Consider the following 21,109-nt stretch of genomic DNA (forward strand, 5'->3'; position numbering starts at 1 on the left):
AAAATATAAAAAGAAGTTATGTACTCACCATAACATTTCATCTGTGTTGTTGATCTTCATTTATCCTTTACTTTTGGGACTTGGTTCTGATCCTCTGAAACAGCTGGGTCATTATATAGCGCGGGTCAGCCAAAAACTCTTGAGCTAAGACTCTACCCACAATACCCCTTTTCCATATTACCTCAGATCGAGTTGGAGCTACAGAGAAAAAAACAAAGAAATTTGTAAACAGAATTGAAGAGTCCATGTCCAAGGTCAAACCTTATAAACTTACCAGGACAAGCGTCCATTCCTCCAAACGTCTATAGGAGGGGGAAGGAAGGTGAGGAGCAAGGGATAAATGAAGATCGACAACACAGATGGAAAGTTATGGTGAGTACATAACTTCTTTATCTGATGTTGTCAATCTTCATTTATCCTTTACCATTGGGACAGAGTCCCCAGTTACTTTAGCTCCTGGGTGGCCTTATGGAAGGATATCCTGAGAACCATAGAGCCAAAGGATGCACTTCCCCTGGAGACAGGAGCCATAAAGGTATGTGAAGAAGCCCAAGTTGCTGCTGTGCATATTTCATCCATGGAAGCTTTAGAATGGAAAACAGCAGACGTGGCTATTGATCTAGTGAAGTGCACTCTCACTGACACTGGTAATTTGAGATTCTTTTTATTGTATATGAAAGTAATACAGTCTCTCAACCATTTTGACAATGTTACTTTTGAAACAGATTTTCCCACAGATGGACCGGAGAAAGATACAAATAACTGGTCCAATTTTCTAGATTCTTTAGTCCTGCTGAGGTAGAAATGTAATTGTCTCTTAGCATCCACCAATGCAAGCAATATTCACCTTTGCTGGAAAAACTGGGAAAGAAAACAGGTAAGTCAACAGTTTGATTAATATTAAATTCTGAGACCACTTTCAGGAGAAAAGATGGGTTGGTTCTTAGTGAAATCCTGTCCTTATGAAAAACCAAATATGGGGGTTTTGAAGATTATACTCGTGTCTCAGAAATTCGTCTGGCTGAGGTAATGGCTATCAGAAAGATAGTTTTCCACGAGAGAAACTTTAAATGACATGTCACTGCAGGTTCAAAGGGAGGAAGCACCAGACACTGCAAAACCAAGGTCAGATCCCAAGAGTCTTTAAATGGAGGCTTTAGTCGCAAAGCCTCTTTCATGAACACTTTACATAATCTATGCGAAATTAGTGAATGGTCTTCAAAGCCATTGTAGAAATTAGAAATAGCAGCTAGCTGAACTTTAAACATAGAAGCAGAAGCTCCTTGACCGAAAAGCACAACCAAAAACTCCAACACTCTTTCAACTGGTGTAGAAAAAGGGTTTAGACCATATTCGTACACCCAAACAGAAAATATTTTCCACTTGCTTAGGCAGAGTTTCCTGGTGGAATGTTTATGGGAAGCCAGTAGAATTTTATGGACTGGGGAAGATAAATTATTTTGCCTGGAAACTAATGGAATTGGAGGAAACAAGCTGTTAGCTTGAGACTCTGAAGAATGGGGTGCACCAGTCGTCCTGGATGAGATAAAAGATCCAGAACTAAGTCCAGAATCCATGGAAGGTAAATTAGATGAAGCCACAGAAAGGGGAACCAGACTTGTTGACTCCAGATGGGTGCAATGAGGATCACTTTGCTTCTCAACCTGCTGGCTGTCTTTAATAAGGGAGGAATCAGAGGGAAGGGGGGAAAGGCATAGAATATACTCAAGGGCCAAATGTGAAGGAGACCATCTCTCTGGGATCCCCCTGAGAGTGATTAGGGCAAAATAGCGGGATCCCCCTGAGAGTGATTAGGGCAAAATATCTGCTGCATGTGCTGTTTTGGAGTGATGCAAAGAGGTCACAGGAAGGCTGGTCCCAGTGATGGGAAATCTCCTTCACCACTCTGGGATTGAGAGACCACTCATGAGGCAAGAGAATGCATCTGCTCAGTCTGTCTGCCATTACGTTGGAGCTCCCCGGGATGTGTGTTGCTATTAGAAAGCAGTTGGAGGATATCGCCCATTGCCACACTGACAGCTTCTCGACACAGGAGATAAGATTTGGTTCTGCCTGGTTTGGTGATGTACCAGACCATCGACATGTCTGATTGGATTGCAATCTTTACTAGGGGGAGGACAGATTGAAAGGCTTGCAACACCAAGAGCTCTGTCCTCAATTCCAGAACACTAATGTGCAGGTTGGCCTTTATAAGGAACCAAGTGCCTTGGACTTTTCTTCCCAGATAATGCCACCCCCACCCCATCTGGGAGGCATCCGTGGTCACTATGGCCTTGGGTTGAGCAGCGACAAAGGGACGGCCCAAAATAATTTCCTTGGATTCTATCTACCAGGATAAGTCCTTGCAGCGACTGGTGATAAGAACTGGGTATGTCACTGGATGGGTTAGGATGGACCATTGGGATGCTAGAAGTCACTGTAACAGCCGCATGTGAAATCTTGCTAGAGGAACCAAGGTAATGGATACTGCCATGGACTCTAAAGCTTGGAGAACAAGACGTGCAGGAGCCCGGTCGCTGAAAATATTGGCCTGTACTTGGGTTTTTATTTTCTGTAGCCTGTGAAGAGGAACAGAAGCTATGCAAGAACTGGTATTCAAACAGGCACCTACAGTATGAACTCTAGATCCTGAGTGAGACTTAGTTGACATTTTGAGTGGTTTACTGCAATGCCCAGATTGGAGAACAGGAGTAGAATGAAGTCTGTTGCTTGAAGCAGTAGGTGCCTGGTGGGAGTTGTGATGAGCCAGTCTTCTAGATAAGGAAACACCTGGAATCTGTGCAACCTCAAGTGAGCTGTTACTGCTGCCAAACATTTGGTGAACACCCTGAGGGCTGTGGTAAGGCCAAAGGGCAGCACCCTGAACTGAAAACGACTGGCTCTTAGCTAAAAGAGGAGGAATTTTCTGGAGCGTTTGTCCATTTTTATGTGGTAATACGCATCCTGAAGGTCTATAGAGCACATCCAATTGTTTTCCTCCAGAAAAGGAAAAATAGACTGAACTGTGACCATCTGGAATTTTGCTTGCTGAACAAACTTGCTCAATAGGCTGAGATTCAAAACTGATCTCAAGTCCCCTATCTTTTTTTTTTGGCACTAAAAAGAACTTTAAAATGCAGATCCTATCTGGTCTTGTGGGACTTTATGGATTACTCTTTTTTCTAGCAGCTTTTGAATTTCAATGGCTGCTTGGTTCCTGTGGTTGGGTGGAATATCAGGGAGGCTTTCTCTTGATCTTGAAATGAGAGTAAAGGAAGTATGGTTCCATCTGGCAATGATCCTTTGCACCCAAGTATTCCAAGTTATTTACCCCCAGGCTCATGAGTGCAGTTAAAATCTTATCTCTGTTGTTTCCAGATATATGCAATCAGGCCCCCTTTCAGAAGTGCTGATAGGATTATCCAGAGGAGGAATCTCTGGAACCCTGATTTTGCAGGCCACCTCTGCATTGGGGTCGGCATCTTCATTAGAGCTCCATCCTCTGCCCCGTGGGAGCCTCCAGCTCATGTGTCCTGAAATGGCCCTTAGGATTTTATGAACCACATCTTCCTGCCCCTCTGATTCCTAGATTAGAATCGTTAGGGAGCAGAAAAAACATACACCCACTGCAGATAGGATCTTTCCATCCTTCTCACACCTGGCTAGAGTTTCTTTGACTTTGAGGCCGAACAAAGAAGAAATGTTAAAAAGAGCATTGACGAAGAAAGGCTTAAATGGCTCCACAAACTCACACAAGCGCATTTAGGAGTGTCATCTTATGGCAAAGCCTGAACCAGCTACTCTGATTATCTTTTCGGCTGCATGCGCAATCAGCCTCATGGACAAGTTGGAAATAGACTCCAGGGTGGCTAACTGGGAGGCCACTTTATCTTGGACCTCCTCAGACACAGCTCCTGAAAGAGTATCTGATAACTCTTTGATCATATCCCTTTGGAGCCTAGTAAAATGTGCCACAAAATTCAATGACCTTAAAGCGAGGGTCAATGAAGTGTACACCCACTTTCCGAATCTGTCCATTGCCCTGGACTCTCGGTTAGGGGGATGAACAGAAGAACTCTCTTTAGCTAGTTCCTTTTTGGTGGCTGCTGCCACCCCCATAGAATCTACTGCTAACCCCTTTGCCCAATGCTAGTGCTCCTCTGGAGCAGACAGTATTCTGTCAGGTCTCTGGGGAACTGGCTGTATGGAATCAGGAGCCTTCCAAGCCCACCGCATGATCAATTTAATGAGATTGTCAGCAAAAGGGGTCATCCAAGAAGTAGATGGCTGGGTACCAAAGGCTTGCAAGTACAGAGACTCCTCAGAGTTAGGGTCTTTGGGATTCCATTTACCACTCTGTTTGAGAATCTCTAGAATGTCTCTAAAGGAGAAGACTTCTGGGGGTGACCGGGGAAGCCCTCCCCTTCATCAAAGTCTGTGTCTTTGGTGACTAATTACTCCCTGAATCTAAGTATTTCCTCTTACACATTTTCTTTCTGGGTGGCTCCTCAGTGGGAATCTCTGAGGAGGACTCGGAAGAAGATGGGCCCTGTGCAGAGGGAACTTGCAGCCTAGGTGCCCGCTGTCCGGATGTGGAATTTGGTTGGAGTACTGAGCTAGGAGTCTGGAGATAAAAGTCTGACACAGAAGGGGCCAGTTGAAAGCCTGCAGAGGCCAATTCCCTCTCCAATAGCTGGAAGGCAGCCCCCCCCCTCAAAGAGGGACTGGAGTCCAGAACTGAGATAGACAACCTCAGAAATGAGGTCACACCCCACTCTGAGTGGCCTACCACCAAAGCAGGAACCGAGGAACAGCCTAAATCCGCTGAGATTCTGAGAGTCAAGGTCGACTCCGAATAAAAAACTGGAGCCAATCCAGAACTTTCGGACCCGACAGAGGGGCCAAAGCCCCAGGAGTCCGTCAGTTCTGAAGGAATCAAAGAAGTCAAGGCAGATCCTGGAACTGAAGGAGAAAAGGCTGTGGGCACCGAACCAACTGGAACTGGAGGGATCAGAGTGGGAAGCTCTAAGCCCTCTAAGGATGCTACAGGAGGAAGACTTTGTGGAGTCCTAGGAGAAAACACCCCAAATCCAGGAGGGAGAGGGGGTCTGGGATGAGACAGAAAACCCCCTGGCCATTAGGAACTGATCCACCAAACTCACAATGCTGACTTCTGTAAGACACCTGGAGGAACGAACGGAAAAGCTTGAGGGGGATTCTGGTCTTTCAAGTAAGGGACTTTGAAGCTGCCCAATGAAGGGGTCATTAAAAAATAAATACCTTGTCCTGGGTAAAAAAAATGATGCCTGATTTTGGCACTGAAGGAGGTTCCAAAGTTTCTGGAAGTGCAACAGGAGAGGTCAGTAACAACCGGGAAACTGAAGATTTTGGTACAGTAGAGATTGGCACAGAGGATTGCGGTGCCACAGAAGAAAATGCCGAGGAACTTTTCTGTTCTGAAAGCTTCAAAACCTTAGCCTTCAGTTCCACTGAAATGGAGGGAGTGGAAGGCTTATGCTTTTTTGCTACTGGTGCTGAAGGAGAGATCAGCACCAAGAGACTTTTCTTGGTTCCAATATCAGCTTTAGAGGGAGACATCTTGGATAAAGTCTCCTCAAAAGAGAACTTAATTAAACCTTTTAATATTAATCTATTTTTATGTTCAACCAAGGCCCGGTTGCTGAAGGCCTGGCAGACAGTACAGTCCTGATCCAGATGAGCTGGGCCTAAACAATATACACATGCAGAATGCTCGTCGGAGTTTGGCATCTTCCTTCCACAATCCTAGCACTGTTTCAAGCCAGTAGTGCCTTTAGATTTTTCAGCCATGTTGACAAGATGCTAAAAAACAAACTAGGAGTGAATAGGTGGCAAACACAGAAGTGCACACATGCAACACAGACAAAGAACAGGAGGGCTACCAACAATGGTAGGCTAAGTTACCTAAAGAGGTACAGAAGGAAGAAGAGAAATTACCAACAATGGTAAGTTATAGCCACCAAGGAGGTAAAAGAAAGAGAGGGAGAGGTACTACCAGTGATGGTATGACAGAATACCATAAGGTAAGGAAACAAATTCACTCTCTACAAGAAAATGGGTAGCAGAGATAAAGAATATCTATATATAGACATGTAAGCAGAAAATGGTTAGATTAACTATGAAAATACAAGAAAATTCTTACTCTGCTGTGAGAGAAAACGGCTGCTGCTTTTTGCAACAAAAGCAGCAAACGAGATCTGAAGTAATATGGAGATGGGTATTGTGGGTTTAAGTATTAGCTTGAGAGTTTTTGGCTGGGGCAAGCTAAATAACGGCCGAGCCGGTTCTGAGGATCGGAACTGAGTCACAAAGGTAATTTGTTAAGCCTTATTCTACAGTCTGCATTGTGTAGTAAACAGCACACACAATCACAGTACAAGTAAAATTTACTTGTCTACATAGTAACAAAGAATCAAACATATGCTCTTGCTAAAAAGCAGTATTAAGCACACAAACAACACAGTAGTAAGAAGTCCCAGAGGAATTAACATCAGTAGTAAATAGTATTAACATGTACATAGAATTTTTTTAAATAAAACAGAAAGAAAACAAAGTATATAACAATAAAGAGAAGGGAACCTCCCAAAAGGATCATATTGGAGTCTAGAAGCTGTAATCCATGAATGTATGCTGCTGAGGAGATTCAGCTGCATAAGTCCTATGGCTGGCACCAAAGACTGAATATCTGGCTCTCTGTGACAGGGATTAGACTTCTCCTGATGGGAAGGGCTTAGGGAATCCCCTATCACAGAGGGTAACAGGAGGGGATTCTGAACTCTGGAAAACTCAGGTGTATGCGTGGGCACTGAACCCACATGTCACTGAGGCAGGGTAAAGGATTCACACCTGATGTGCTAGAACAGCCCTTTGTCTCTAAGTGCTTTAGACTTGTCACAAACTTAATACAAAAAACAATGTTTAAAAGGGATGCTAAATAACCTGTAAAAGTTTTAGGTACAGAGATGTATGACTCTTGCTTGTCTCAAATTCTACAGGTAGAAGTAGAAAGACTAGTCCTATCACATTAATAGTTTTAAGTACCTTGGAAAAATGCAGGTAAATGTTTTCCAACTAATTATCCTTGGTTTATTTTTACCTGGGAACCTGTCATGCAGTCAATGGCAAATTACTCTAATGCAGGCTCAGCAATGACATTTTGGCAAAAACACTTTCAGCAAGAATGCAGTATTCTCTTTTCTCTACTGTGGTGTAACCTTGGAGCAAGTGCAATTAAAATTCAGAGGAGAGTGTGGGATCCCCCCATGGGGCATTTAGGGGCTTACCCTAATGCAAAAAAAAAAAGATTTAACTCTGAGGTTCATTGACAAAATAAGTTATGTACTCACTGTAATGTTCCATCAGTGTTCTCTATTTTCATTCTTCCTCAAATCTTGGGTCTGGATCCGACCCTCAGATCTGACTCAGCAGCTTTTACTAGCTTGTGGATCACTGAAAGCTCTCAAACTCCTCCCTTTCCCATAATGCTCTAGTCCCTAACATACCTCAGATCTTGTTTGTTGCCCTTTATAACCATGGAGCACAGCAAAGGAATAAACCTATTAACAGCTATAAATAAATGCAATCTGAGGGTCATGCTGCTCAACGCTAGAAGTATAAATCTCAAGATGCACTTGCTCAAAGCACTCCTCAAAATGGAGATCATCAACATTTGTGCTGTAACGGAGACCTGGTTTAAAGCAGCAGAAAGCACCCCTGAGCTACCAGGCTATAACTCATTCTACACCTTTCGGCCCCAGAATGTGGACCGAAGCTCCAAAGGTGGCAGTACCTCCATATTCACAAAGGATGTGCACACCTCCAAACTAGTAGCCCAGCATAATGCATCTGAGATACTTCATCCCCAACCATGTCCCAAGACTCTAACTCCACATTCCTAAGCACCCTGGAGACTATTAGGGTCCAACCCAACACGCTCATACTAGGTGACTTCAACTATCCCTCCATCAATTGGGAAAGCTACTCATGCACCAATACACTGGCCCAACGCTTCCTGGAATTCATCACTTCCAATGCCTTGGATCAGCTCATTCTTACCCCCATTAGAGGAAGTAACATTCTTGACCTGGTTATTACTAACAGGAGAAACCATTGCTCTACACCAATAGTTAATTCCTTCCTGGTTAGCTCTGACCACAAACTAATCACCATGGAAATTCACATCTCACCCACACCCCCCCACAAAGGTAACCACCATGAAAAACTTCTCCAAAGCTGACTTTGGGCTCCTAAAAACAGAGGTGGCTAACTTCACAGCACCCATGTCAATGGAAAATGGATGCATGACTGTTGAATCATACACCAATGCACTGTAGGAAAATGTACATAAATTCATGGAAATAGCCATACCCAACAGAACCAAGATGCTCTCCTCCAAAAAAAAGGAAGCCAATCTGGTGGTCCCCTGCCATTAATAAACTCTATAACAGAAGGAAGAAACTATTGCAGAAAAAGGTGAAGTCCCGAGACTGGGAAAACTCCCTTATTAGCCTCAACAAAAAGTTGAGATCCCTCATCAAAACCTCTAAAACCAGCTATGTAGGCAGAATTGCAGCAGACACTAAAAACAACCACAAAGCCTTCTATAGTTATATCAAGAAACAACATTGCAATACCCAGGTTTGCTCTGGGTTATTACACAATGGTACCTCCTATACTGAGCCAACAGTTATTGCCAACATACTGGCCAACAGATTCAGTGCCAACTTTACCCCTCTCTCCCCCCAAAGGACCAATCACAATAACAGAGGAATGCCAGGCACCAAGCATTACTGCAGCACAGGTTAAAGATGCATTGTCCAAGGCCAAGAAGACAGCTTCCATGGAACCCAACAATATCCCTGGCTGTGTTCTACATGAACCACAAAGTGAAGTGGCACCACATCTGTGTGCTCTGTTCAATCACAACCTCACCTCAGGCTTTGTCCCTACCGAATGGTGCAATGCTGCCGTCATCCCTCTCCATAAAGGGGGAGCGACTACAGACCCTGGCAATTATTGCCCCATTAGCCTGACGAGTCTGATATGTAAGGCTATGGAGCGCATCATCATGGACCTAATTAACAAGGATAAAGGGACTCTCCAAACTTTAGATCCCATGCAATTTGGTTTTGTGAAAGGTAGATCATGCCTGCTCAACCTGGCTGACTTCTTTGAGTCAGTCACCAGGGTTGTGGATGAGGGCAAGGCAGTTCATACAGCCTACCTCGATCTAGCCAAGGCCTTTGATACCATTCCCCACTCAGGAGTTATTGATAAACTCACGAAACTAGGCATCAACCACTATATCATTAGGTGGGGTGTAAAAGTAGCAGACTCCAAGTCAGACTGCCAACCATTCATGAGTGAAGTCCCACAGAGACTGGTCCTGGGTCCTCTCCTGTTTGGCATTTACTTCTCAGACGTCCAGGCCAACATGGCGGGACTCTGACTGACCAAGTTTGCAGACGACTGCAAGCTGGGAGCCCTTATTAACTCCCCAAGTGATGTAGACATCGTACAGAAAGGCTTCACTGAGACCAATGACTGGTGTCAAAACTATGGCCTTAAGCTTAATGCCAAAAAATGCGTCGGCATCCCCTTTGGGTAAAATTCAGTTCCCACTAATTATCACATTGATGGGAGCCCATTGAACACTGAAGGCATTGTAAGAGATCTGGGCACACAGGTTGACAGCAACCTCTCCTTCGATCACCACATTGCCACTGTGATCAGAAAGTCCTTCTATGTGGCACATCTCATTAGCAAGGGTTTTGCATCCAGGAAGAGAGAGGTCATCATCTCTCTCTACTCTTCCCTCTTTAGGCCAATCATAGGTTATAATGTCCATTTGGCATGTACCTCACTAGACAAACAGCTGAAAAGGCCATAAAATACCTCAGGAAGAGGATCCTAGGCCTTAAACACATGTCCTACATGGACAGACTCAAAAAACTCCAGCTATTCTCTGTCTCATGTTGTCTACTAACACGTGATTTCTGCTTGACTTACAAAACCATGTCTGGCCCATCTCTGTTAGAAATGCTACATCTAAAGTAATCCCAATCCCTCCACAGACCTTAACCTCATTACCACAATCAATAGAACATGCTGGAGGGACAGGTTCATAACCCAGAGACTGCCCATGCTCTGGACTGGACTTCCCATACATGTTAAGCAGAGCACCCTCACTGGCCCTCTTTAAGAGAAATCTTGATGAGTGGATGGGAAATAGAAAGTTCACCCCAGGGATCAATCCAGTGGCTATACATGACAGAAGCACTGGGAACTAATGTCGGGCTGCATGATGCCAGGGAACTTTTATGGGCTAGGCTTGTAAAGGCTCCAGAGCCATTAGCCTAGTACACACCTATGAACCTACAAGCAAAACCTGAGACTCAAAGAAAGGCACAAGGTTCCTTAACCATCTTTGATACATCCAAAAGATTGACTAGGAGGGGGTTGGTGAGAGGGTAGTTCAGGAAGAATGAAAATGGACAACAGAGATGGAACATTATGATTCTTTATCTGATGCTGTCAATTTTTACTCATTCCCCAACTCATGGGACGGAGTCCCCAGGTACCAAAATCCCGACAGGACTCTGAAGAAGAATATTCCTGAGTACCATTGAACCAAAAACTGCTCCACCCCTACAGACCAGATCTAATTTATAATGAGCAATAACGGTAAGAGGGTTTGACCCTGTTCAACTGTCATCTAATGAAGCTCTAGATAAAAAAGCTGAAGTAGTAGCTATAGATCTTGCGGAATGTGTTGGTTTGGGTAAGGATATCCCCAATTTGTTATAAACAAAGGTAATACATTCAGTCAACCATTTAGCTAATTAACTTTAGAAAATGATTTGCCCAACTTTGAATCAGAAAAAGATACAAGCAGTACTGTTTTTCTAACATCTTTTGTTCTATGTAGGCAAACTTGTAATTGTTTGTGAACATGCAATGTGTGTAACATATATTCTCCTTTATTTGAAAAGAAGAATGGTAGGGTGATAGTTTGATACATATTAGATTCTGACACCACCTTAGTAAGAAAGGAAGGCTTAGCTCTTAATGACAGTCTGTCTTTATGTAAAATCAAGTAAGAAACTTTAGAACACAAAGCCTGCAATTCAGAAACCCTTCTGGCTGAAGTAATTGCTACTAAAGTATAGCTTTCCAAGATAAACATTTTAGCAGTGTTTAGCTGAATGTTCAAATGGAGATTGGGTTACAGCCTGCAATACTACATTTAAGTTCCAAGGGGGAGTAGGATCCTTAATGGGAGGTCTTAGGAGAAATGTTCCTCATAAAAAGGTTCAACAAAGTTTGAAAAATGCTATAGATGAATTATCTATTCCAACATGAAAGTTGGAGATGGCATCTAATTGTCGTTTAACAGTAGAAAAGTTAGCTCTTTCAATGAAAATTGATGTTAGAAATTCCAGAACTTCAGAGACAGGAGCCGAAAAATGATCTAATTGATTCTGCTGTGCCCAAAAAAACAAATATTTTTCATTTGCCTTTGTAAAGTTTTCTGTTGGAAGCTTTGTGACATGATAAAAGAATATGCTGGCCTCAGGAGGATAGCCTCGGCTGTGTAGCAGTCAACAGAAGTGGAGAAATCATGCTGTCATTTTTAGGCTAAGAATGTCTGGATGAATCGAGTCTGTCTGGTGAGACAGAAAGTCTGGAGTTGGATCAAATCTGACGAGGCTAATAAGGGGGCAATCAGGATTACTGTGCTCTTCAACTGGGATGCTTTATGAAGAAACTTGGGGATGAGGGATTTTGGAGATAGGCATAAAGGAGACCACAGGACCAATCATTAAATACAGCATCTCACTGTGACTCTGCCGGTGAGGGGATGAAGGCAAAGAACCTGCTGGACCTGCTGTTGGGACAGGATGCAAAGATGTCACAGCACTGTTGGCCCCATCAATGGAATATCTTCTCTGCCACGTTCATGTTGAGAGACCACCCATGAGGCATCAGAATAGACCTGCACAACTTGTCAAATGTGTGTTGCTATCAGAAATCGATTGAATGAGATCGCCCATTGACACACTCTCAAAGCTTCTTGACACGGGGGTAAGAATGGTTCCTTCCTTGTTTGTTGATATACCAGACTACTGACATGTTGTCCATCGCAATAGCCCCAGTGGGGAGAGTGTCTTGAAAGGCCTGCAATGCTAGGAGGACAGGTCTCCTTTCCAGGACATTCATATGCATATTGGCCTCTTTGAGGGCCCATGTGCCTTGGACTGTCCAGGAAGTGCCCCTCCCCAGCCACTCCGGGAGACATCCACGTTCACTATAGTCTTGTGTTAGGGAGAACAAAGGGATGACCTTCTTACACTTGATTTGTTTGTATCCACCATAGGAGATATTTCTTGCAAGCTCAAGTGATCTTCATTTGACTGGATAAAGGGGAGTAAAGAAAGGACTTTACGTAGCTAAGGTCCACTGTAGTATTCTCATATGGTACCCTGATAACAGTGCTAGAATGATTGCTGCTAACACGAACCCTAAAGCTTGAAGGATCAACTGAGCTGAACGAGAGGAGTTTTGGATGATTTTCCTAATCTGGAATTGAATGAATAGTCTGATTATGTTGAAAGAAGCACTGATGCATTCTAATGTCTGAGATGGTTCTAGATGAGATTTGTTGTAACTGATTCAGATATTCAGATGAGAGCAAATTTGGAGTACATAGTCTCAAGCTTGTATCAGGTGATGCTTGTCTGGAGTGGTGATGAGTCAGTTGTCTAGATATGGAAACACTCGGAATCCCTGCAGTCTCAAGTGAACTGTCACTTCTGCCATACACCCTGGGGGCTGTGGAGAGACCAAAGTTGTGAGCTATAAATTGGTAATGACTGGTCCCCATCTGGAAACGCAAATATCTTCTGGAGTATCTGTTCACTTTGATGTGATAGCACGCATCCTGAAGATCTAATGAGCACATCCAGGTGTCCTTGCAAAGAAAAGGCAGAATGGACTGAACCATGACCATATGGAACTTTTTGTACTGAAATGACGGATTAAGATTGCTGAGATCCAGAACTGGTCTCCAGTCCCCTGTTTTCTTTGGCGCTAAAAGGAATCGTGGAGAAGAAGAAACTGACGGCTTCAAAAGAACATGCTTACTGATCGTAGGCTCCCTCCTCTCTGAAGGCAGAGCACTCGAAGAAGAAGTCAGAGTCAAGCTAACGCCGAAGCTCCAAGGGGAAGAGATAGCTCCAGCAACTTCAGAGTTGGCTCCATCACCTCAGACATGGAGCCAACACTATGGCGTCATCTGTTTCAGAGGCACTCCAGGGATGCCACCGAGTCAAAGATACCTGTGTCTTTGGAACCAATGTGAAAGACAGTGGTACATTCAGACATGACAACACTGAGACCATTGGTCAGATAAGAGAAGGCACTAGAAAGGGGGGGGTGCTTACTAAGGCCTCCATGCCCAGTGTGGTCAGAGCTGGGAGAACCCCCCATTTATATCTGCATCAAGAGAAACTTGCTCACCATCCTTGTCCATGTCTGCTTCAGTCAAACATTTGAAGAACAAGTCGAAGATGCTGTGGATAAAGGTCTTGAATAATGGTGTTTCGAAGGATGATCCAAGAAAAATGGCAGCCTAGAGGTGATCGGATCCAGACCAAAGAGTGCAGATCGGATCCGAGGTGATTTTTCTTTTTGTATCTGAAGATTTGGTCATTTTTATTGGGGGTTCCAAACTTGGAGCCGATGAAGCAGTAGGCTCCAGAGAGCATTTTCTGGAAATTCTTTTCTTTAATTTTTAGGAGGATGAGCCCCAGAAAATGTTCATGAATGAGAAGATTTAGAGAGCAGCAGGCCCCGAGTACTAGTGTGTTTTTATGGTCTGCACATCTGAGAGTGGGATTATGTGGCCACAGGCCATACATTTTGTGATTCCTGCGGCTTCTCTGACATTGTGACTCAACAAAAACTAGTGATAATAACAGACACTACATTTTGTCTTAGACAGAAGGCCGAGAAGTGACAGCAAGAGGGAAAAGGAAATAACAGGTGCAGATTTTTTAAAATATTGGGTAACTGAGAGGAATGAATTTATACCAGTTATGGTAAGAAAGGGAAAATACCTGAAGGTATTAAGGAGCGGCCTTAGGTCAGCTGGTGCCCTAGGCAAAAGGGCTCCACATGCCCCCGTCCTGGTCTAGCTACACCAAATAAATACTGGAAAAGTGCGCCTGCCACAGCGGTGCCCTAGGCGGCCACCTAGTTGGCCTATGCCTATGGCCGGCTATGAAGGCAACTACCAGCAATGATAGACTGAATAGTAGTACAACACAAGTACCTAAAAAGGAAAAAAGGAGGGACAGCTGTAAGAAGCAGTAGAAGGAGATTTACGAGATATTAAATAAACAAAAGAGAGAAAATTATTACCTCACTGTACCAAAAAAAAAAAACAGATTAAGCACTCGAGAGCTACAACAGTGACCACGTCTGAACTCCAAGACAGCAAACAAGATATAATTTATGTTAGGGACTAGAGCATTATGGGAAAGGGAGAAGCTCAAGAGCTTTCAGTGATCCAAGAACTAGTAAAAGAGGCCAAGTCGGATCCGGACCCAAGAGTTGAGGAACAAATGAAATTGACAACATAAGATTTGCTTTTCTGAAAATTAGCAGTTGAATAATCCAGTGTTAATTTATCAAAATGAATCCTATTTGGTTTAGGGTGTGGTTGTTGATTTTGATAATAGGCAGTGTCCATACCAAATGTTTAAGCTAATTAATGACTGAGTTATATGACAGTTTGGATACATGACTAAAGACAGTTGAGCAGTGTAGTTTGAAAGTTGAAGTGATTCCCCTTCACACAGAACAACTACTCTTGTATTGTTTCCATCTGATTGTTTGCCCCATGAGAGGGAGTTCTCAGTTAGGAAGGTGATAGAATCTCCAAATGCTTTGGCAACAAGCTGGACACAGTGGTGCAAAAGAAAATGAGGGTGCAGTAAGTCTTCTGGCTCAAACTACAGAAGGAATAAAAGTACCATTCATTTTGGTTTAAAAAGTTTCAAGTATGAGGGAACAAAGACAGGGGATTAGGGTTTACGTTGACTGAAAAATACACAACTGTCCACTGAAATAACTACCAGTTGCGTTGGGACATCTTCCAGTGAACCAGAGAGAGGCAAAGAATCAAAGTTTTCAGAGATGGAGTTCCCATATAGGATCACAGATGCGGACAGACTGAATAGCTTTCTTGAAGGCATTTACAATTGCATTGTTAGTAAGCAAAACCAGGAATTTTAACAGCTAGATATTCTTTATGAAGTCAGAAAATATGAACAAATTCATAAACTGTTACACTGTTTTAAAAGCAAGCAAAGCTGTTTTCCATCTAAATAAAAGAGTCAGTTTAGGAAGGGCATGTAAGAGCCAAAATAAAGATATAGCAGTGAGTCCAAATATTTCTTTAAGAATTACAGCAAGGCTAATGCAGTCAAATTAAATCAAAACATAGGTGAGAATCTGGAAATATTAACTTATACGTTTCAGGCGATAGTTTAATCCTTAGGACTAAAGTTTTCTGAAGCATTTTTGCATATTTGTTGGACACAGCTGTCCTTTTTCAGGGGTGACTTGGGAGCACTGTCTGGTTAAGTGGCTTGGTCAGAGTCGCACAGCAGGCAAATGAAAATGGAAGACATCAAACCTACTACAGGCAGGGAAAAGAGCTCATCAGCAAGTCCTCTGCACGAACTGCAAAATGTCAACTTACCAACACAAAAGTTGATACAAGTGTTAAATCTCTGAATTATAATCAAACATTCTAACTGATACAAAAGCTTCATTGTATATTTTTCACCTTCAAGACAGCAGAAGCCGTAGCTTTAATAGTGTGTATATATTTTAGAAAATATGGATGCAAATTGCAAGGCAAGAAAAGGTGGGGGTTAAGTTAAGAACCATCTTTGGCTCTATATTAACTGCAAGTTCTTCAAGCTACTTTTTTAAATCAAAACAAAATTTACGAGATAGGTTAACAACCAAATTATCTAGGGTACTGCACAGAGCATGTAGAAGGCATGTACAAAAGGCCTTACCACTTCAACGCCTTTCGTAATGTTTTTGGTTGCTGTACTGACTCCCGGAGCAGATGGCTGCTTAGCTAAGTGTTTTGCATCATCTTTTAATCTCTGTAGGTGTTGCTTCTGCAATATATCTTGCCGGCACCTGGAAAAAAAATGTTGAAAATACATTCATATGGAACCACCTCACCAAAATTGTACTTCACTTTTATTTTAATGACTTTTTGTCCCGGCATCTTGCAGAGCCCACAAGAGCAGTTCTCACTGCCTTTGTAGTGTATAGGTGCTATTTCCTTTCTTCAGATCCTAGCCGTTACCCTTCTGAGAGTGCCAGCATGTATCATTATCACAGGAAGTATGCATTGTGACTCATTATTACAGGTTATTTTCGCTTTCAATGCATTGTAACTCATTATTACAGGTTCTTTTCGCTTTCAATGCATTGTGACTCATTATTACAGGTTCTTTTCGCTTTCAATGCATTGTAACTCATTATTACAGGCTCTTTTCGCTTTCAATGCATTGTGACTCATTATTACAGGTTCTTTTCGCTTTCAATGCATTGTAACTCATTATTACAGGTTCTCTTCGCTTTCCAATGAAGCACATGCAGCCGACAGCTCTGTGCACTGCATTTGTGCTAACGGCGGGGTACTTAATGACATTCTCATTACCTCTGCCCTCCCCATAAGGAGGGACATAGGATTAGCCACTCACTGGCTTTCTCAAACTGGTCCTCCAGTTGATTCTAGGTTATTGGGTCACATGTGGATGCCCTGCCCCTGTGAAAGTGGGTTAACTATTGCTGCACACTTCACGAATTTTAATGTAAGCTTGTAGCATAAGTGAACACAGTCCACAAATTGTACACTTTTCACATTTACTTTCTTACAAAAATGCAGACATTTTAACATTATGATGCACATTCTCATTTGGATGCTACATATTATGATGGCTTTATTAGTTTATTAATGTTTTATTTCTAGATGGCTCTTCAGAAAATTTGCATTCAATACAACAGATTTTTGAAAAACAGTATATAGATCGAGAAACTTTGATCTGTTTGGAAAAAGAAGCATTTGTGGAAGTGCAAAAATATAAACGACAAAACCTAGAGATATTTGAAAAATATAAAAAAGAAATATGGACATGGGAAAGAAAGACAGATTTGATATGGTACAATATTTATGCAAAGGAGAAAGCCAAGTTAACTAATATAGAGAAGGGAGTCTCAAAGATATTTGAAGAGAAATACAGGCATAAGCATCTAGATATGGAAAATTTCACAATAAAAAAATTAATAGCACAAAGATGTAATGTGGAAAAGAAGATTAATAAATCAGAAGTTAAAGAAATAGAAGTTGAAGTTATGGAGTGCCTGCGAAGTGAAGGATTTAATGTAGAAGGTCTAAAACAGACATCACAGTATGATGGAGTGAGTCCCCAGAATAAGGAAAAGCAAGAAGACCAGGAGACGTGAAGAAGAAATCTGGACATGGGAAAGAAAGAGAGATTTGATGTGGTCTAATATTTATGCAAAGGAGAAAGAAAAACTAACCAATACAAAAAGAGCAGCACCAAAGATATATGAAGAGAAATACAGGCAAAGGAATCCGGACATGGAAAACTTTACAACACAAAAAATAAGGAGATTAAGAGGAAAAGTAGAAAAATAGGTTAGTAATGGAGAAGTTAAAGAAATAGAAAGTGAGGTTATGGAGCAGCTGCAAAGAGAAGGATTTAGTCTAGACAACTGAATGCAGAAAGCACCACAACAGGATAGAGCAATGGATATCCAAATTAAGGGGAAAGCAGTGGAACAGGAAGCAAATGGTCAGGTGCCATATCAAGATATTTTGGAGCCTTCCACAGGAAACCAGTATAAACATTCACTTGAAGCTAGACAGCAAAGGAAGGAACAGGAAACTGATGCAGTCAATGTTGAGGAGTGATAGGCCAGTGAGTTCCAATATGGTAGAGCAATGGATGGCACAGGATGAAGTTGAAGAAAATGTGCTACAGGAAGATACTATAGAATCTACAGAATGCCCACAGGAAACGGAAAATAAGGGATGTGCCCACAGTTTGGAAGAAAATGAGTTAAGAGAAGAGTTGCTTTTGTAACCACATCACCATTATTCTACACAAGATAACTTTGCTTGTGTAACCATAATACCATTATTCTACACAAGATAACTTTGCTTGTGTAACCATATCACCATTATTCTACACAACATAACTTTGTCTGCTTGTGTATCCATATCACTATTATTCTACACAACATAACTTTGCTTGTGTATCCATATCACTATTATTCTACACAACATAACTTTGCTTGTGTATCCATATCACTATTATTCTACACAACATAACTTTGCTTGTGTATCCATATCACTATTATTCTACACAACATAACTTTGCTTGTGTATCCATATCACTATTATTCTACACAACATAACTTTGCTTGTGTATCCATATCACTATTATTCTACACAACATAACTTTGCTTGTGTATCCATATCACTATTATTCTACACAACATAACTTTGCTTGTGTAACCATATCACCATTATTCTACACAAGATAACTTTGCTTGTGTATCCATATCACTATTATTCTACACAACATAACTTTGCTTGTGTATCCATATCACTATTATTCTACACAACATAACTTTGCTTGTGTATCCATATCACTATTATTCTACACAACATAACTTTGCTTGTGTATCCATATCACTATTATTCTACACAACATAACTTTGCTTGTGTATCCATATCACTATTATTCTACACAACATAACTTTGCTTGTGTATCCATATCACTATTATTCTACACAACATAACTTTGCTTGTGTAACCATATCACCATTATTCTACACAAGATAACTTTGCTTGTGTATCCATATCACTATTATTCTACACAACATAACTTTGCTTGTGTATCCATATCACTATTATTCTACACAACATAACTTTGCTTGTGTAACCATATCACCATTATTCTACACAAGATAACTTTGCTTGTGTAACCATGTCACCATTATTCTATAAAAGATAACTTTGCCTGCTTGTTCATAGGTAGGTACTAGGCTATTGGCCCTAGGACCTATATAAGCCTAGTCAAAAAGGTATCCTGGTTTTCGCCACCCAAGAAAATTATTTTCCTGTGCCCCTGTTGAGCAGAGCCACAGAGGGGATCCCCGGGGTGAATTTCCTTTTTCCCATCCAATCATCAAGAATTTTCTTGAAGAGTGCTAATGAGGAGCTTTGTTTGATATAGATAGGTAGCTTGTTCCAGAGTATGGGAAGTCTCTGGGACAGGAGTCTATCCCTCCAGCATGCTCTGTTTATTGTGGTCACAAGGTTTAGGTCCCTCGATCATGTAGCACTGAGGGATTGGGATTTCTATAAGTGGAGCATGTCCAACAGCTCTGGGTTTGACATAGCTTTGTATGTTAGGCAGAGATCGCCTCTGAGTAGGTGATATGCGACGGAGTAAAGTTGGAGTTTTTTGAGACGGTCTGCGTAGGGCATCTGTTTGAGGCTGGTAATCCTCTTTGTGAGGTATTTCTGTGGGCTTTCCGGTTGTTGTAGACGTCTTGTGAGGTACATACCAAAAGGGGTGTTGTACTCTATAATGGGTCTAATGAGTGATGAGTACAGGGGAACAATGACCTCTTATTTTCCTGGATGAGAAACCTTTTGTGATGAGGTGTGCTACGTAGAAGGATTTCCTGACCACTGTGGCGATGTGATTATCAAAGGAAAGACTACTGTTCACCTGTGTCCCAAGGTCTCTTATCACACTTTCGGTGTTAAGTAGACTACCACCTATGTGGTAGTTCATGGGTACAGAGTTTTTTCCAAAGGGGATGACAATGCACTTTTTGGCATTGAGCTTGAGGCCATGGCTTTGATACCAGGCATCTGTCTCAGTGAGATCCTTTTGTAGGATGTCCACATCGTTAGGAGTTTCAATTATGGCTCTTAGTCTGCAGTCATCTGCAAACTTCATCAGCCAAAGGCCTTCTGTGTTAGCCTGTACTTCAGAAAAGTAGATACCATACAGGAGAGGACCCAGGACTGAACCCTGTGGTACTCCACTTTTCACTGGTCTGAAGTCAGATTTGGAGTCTGCTATTTTCACAGTGTGGGTTCTGTCAGTGAGCCAGTTGGGAACCCATCTTGTGACATAGGGATTTATACCTAAGTTAGTGAGTTTATCTATAATTCCAGAGTTGGGGATGGTGTTGAAAGCTATGGCGAGATCTAGATAGGCTGTGTGAACCACCTTACCCTCACCTACGGCTTTGGTGACTGCTTCAAAGAAGTCTATCAGGTTTAGGAGACATGATCTGCCTTTTACAAACCTGAACTGGGTAGGGTCCAGAGTTTTGAGATTGCCAATGTCATTGTTTATAAGTTCCACGATGATACTTTCCATAGCCTTGCAGACCAGGCTCATCAGGCTAATGGGGCGGTACTCATTCAAACTTCTTGGACTGGCCATGGTTTTCTGAGGTTCGAGACTTCTTTTTGGAATTACCTTGCCACTATTTACCTGTAGTTTGTTGAGACGGTTTATTTTGCTTTCTGCCAAATAAGAAAATTCCTTGGAAAATTTGGAAAAGGAGAACTGAAAAGTCTTAAGAGATTCCTTGGATCAGCCTACCCCATTCATCGCACTTTTTTGATCACTTCTGCACCAGAGAAACCAAAAACTATATCTATATCCAAAGGATACTTTAAAATCTAATTCATCACATCATCTGGGAGGTTCTGAGAATGTTGCCAGGCAGACCTCCTCAAAACAGTACCAGTGGCCATAGCCCTGGAAGAAGTATCACCACAGTCATACACACACTGCAAACAATTAGCAATGACCTTTGCAACATCAGAAACTAAGTTATCTAAAGCAGTTTTTTTTCTCAAAAGATGAAGCTGTTGACAAACCATTTCTCATACTTTCACAAATAATCAGAATACATTTCA

General features: G+C 42.0%; 1 protein-coding gene across 1 annotated transcript in view; it reads right to left on the reverse strand.

Annotated features, from left to right (window-relative positions):
• The window catches only part of CFAP46 (cilia and flagella associated protein 46), a 3,596,153-nt gene that overhangs the window by 1,546,023 nt on the left and 2,029,021 nt on the right, over positions 1–21,109 (reverse strand). Inside the window, exon 37 of the mRNA XM_044056880.1 lies at positions 16,131–16,260. Within this exon, the coding sequence (XP_043912815.1) occupies positions 16,131–16,260 (130 nt within the window). The remainder of the gene's footprint in view (positions 1–16,130; positions 16,261–21,109) is intronic.

The sequence above is a fragment of the Protopterus annectens genome, chromosome 14.part0, assembly GCF_019279795.1.
Source record: "Protopterus annectens isolate FY-2018-M chromosome 14.part0, PAN1.0, whole genome shotgun sequence".
Lineage (NCBI taxonomy): Eukaryota > Metazoa > Chordata > Ceratodontiformes > Protopteridae > Protopterus > Protopterus annectens.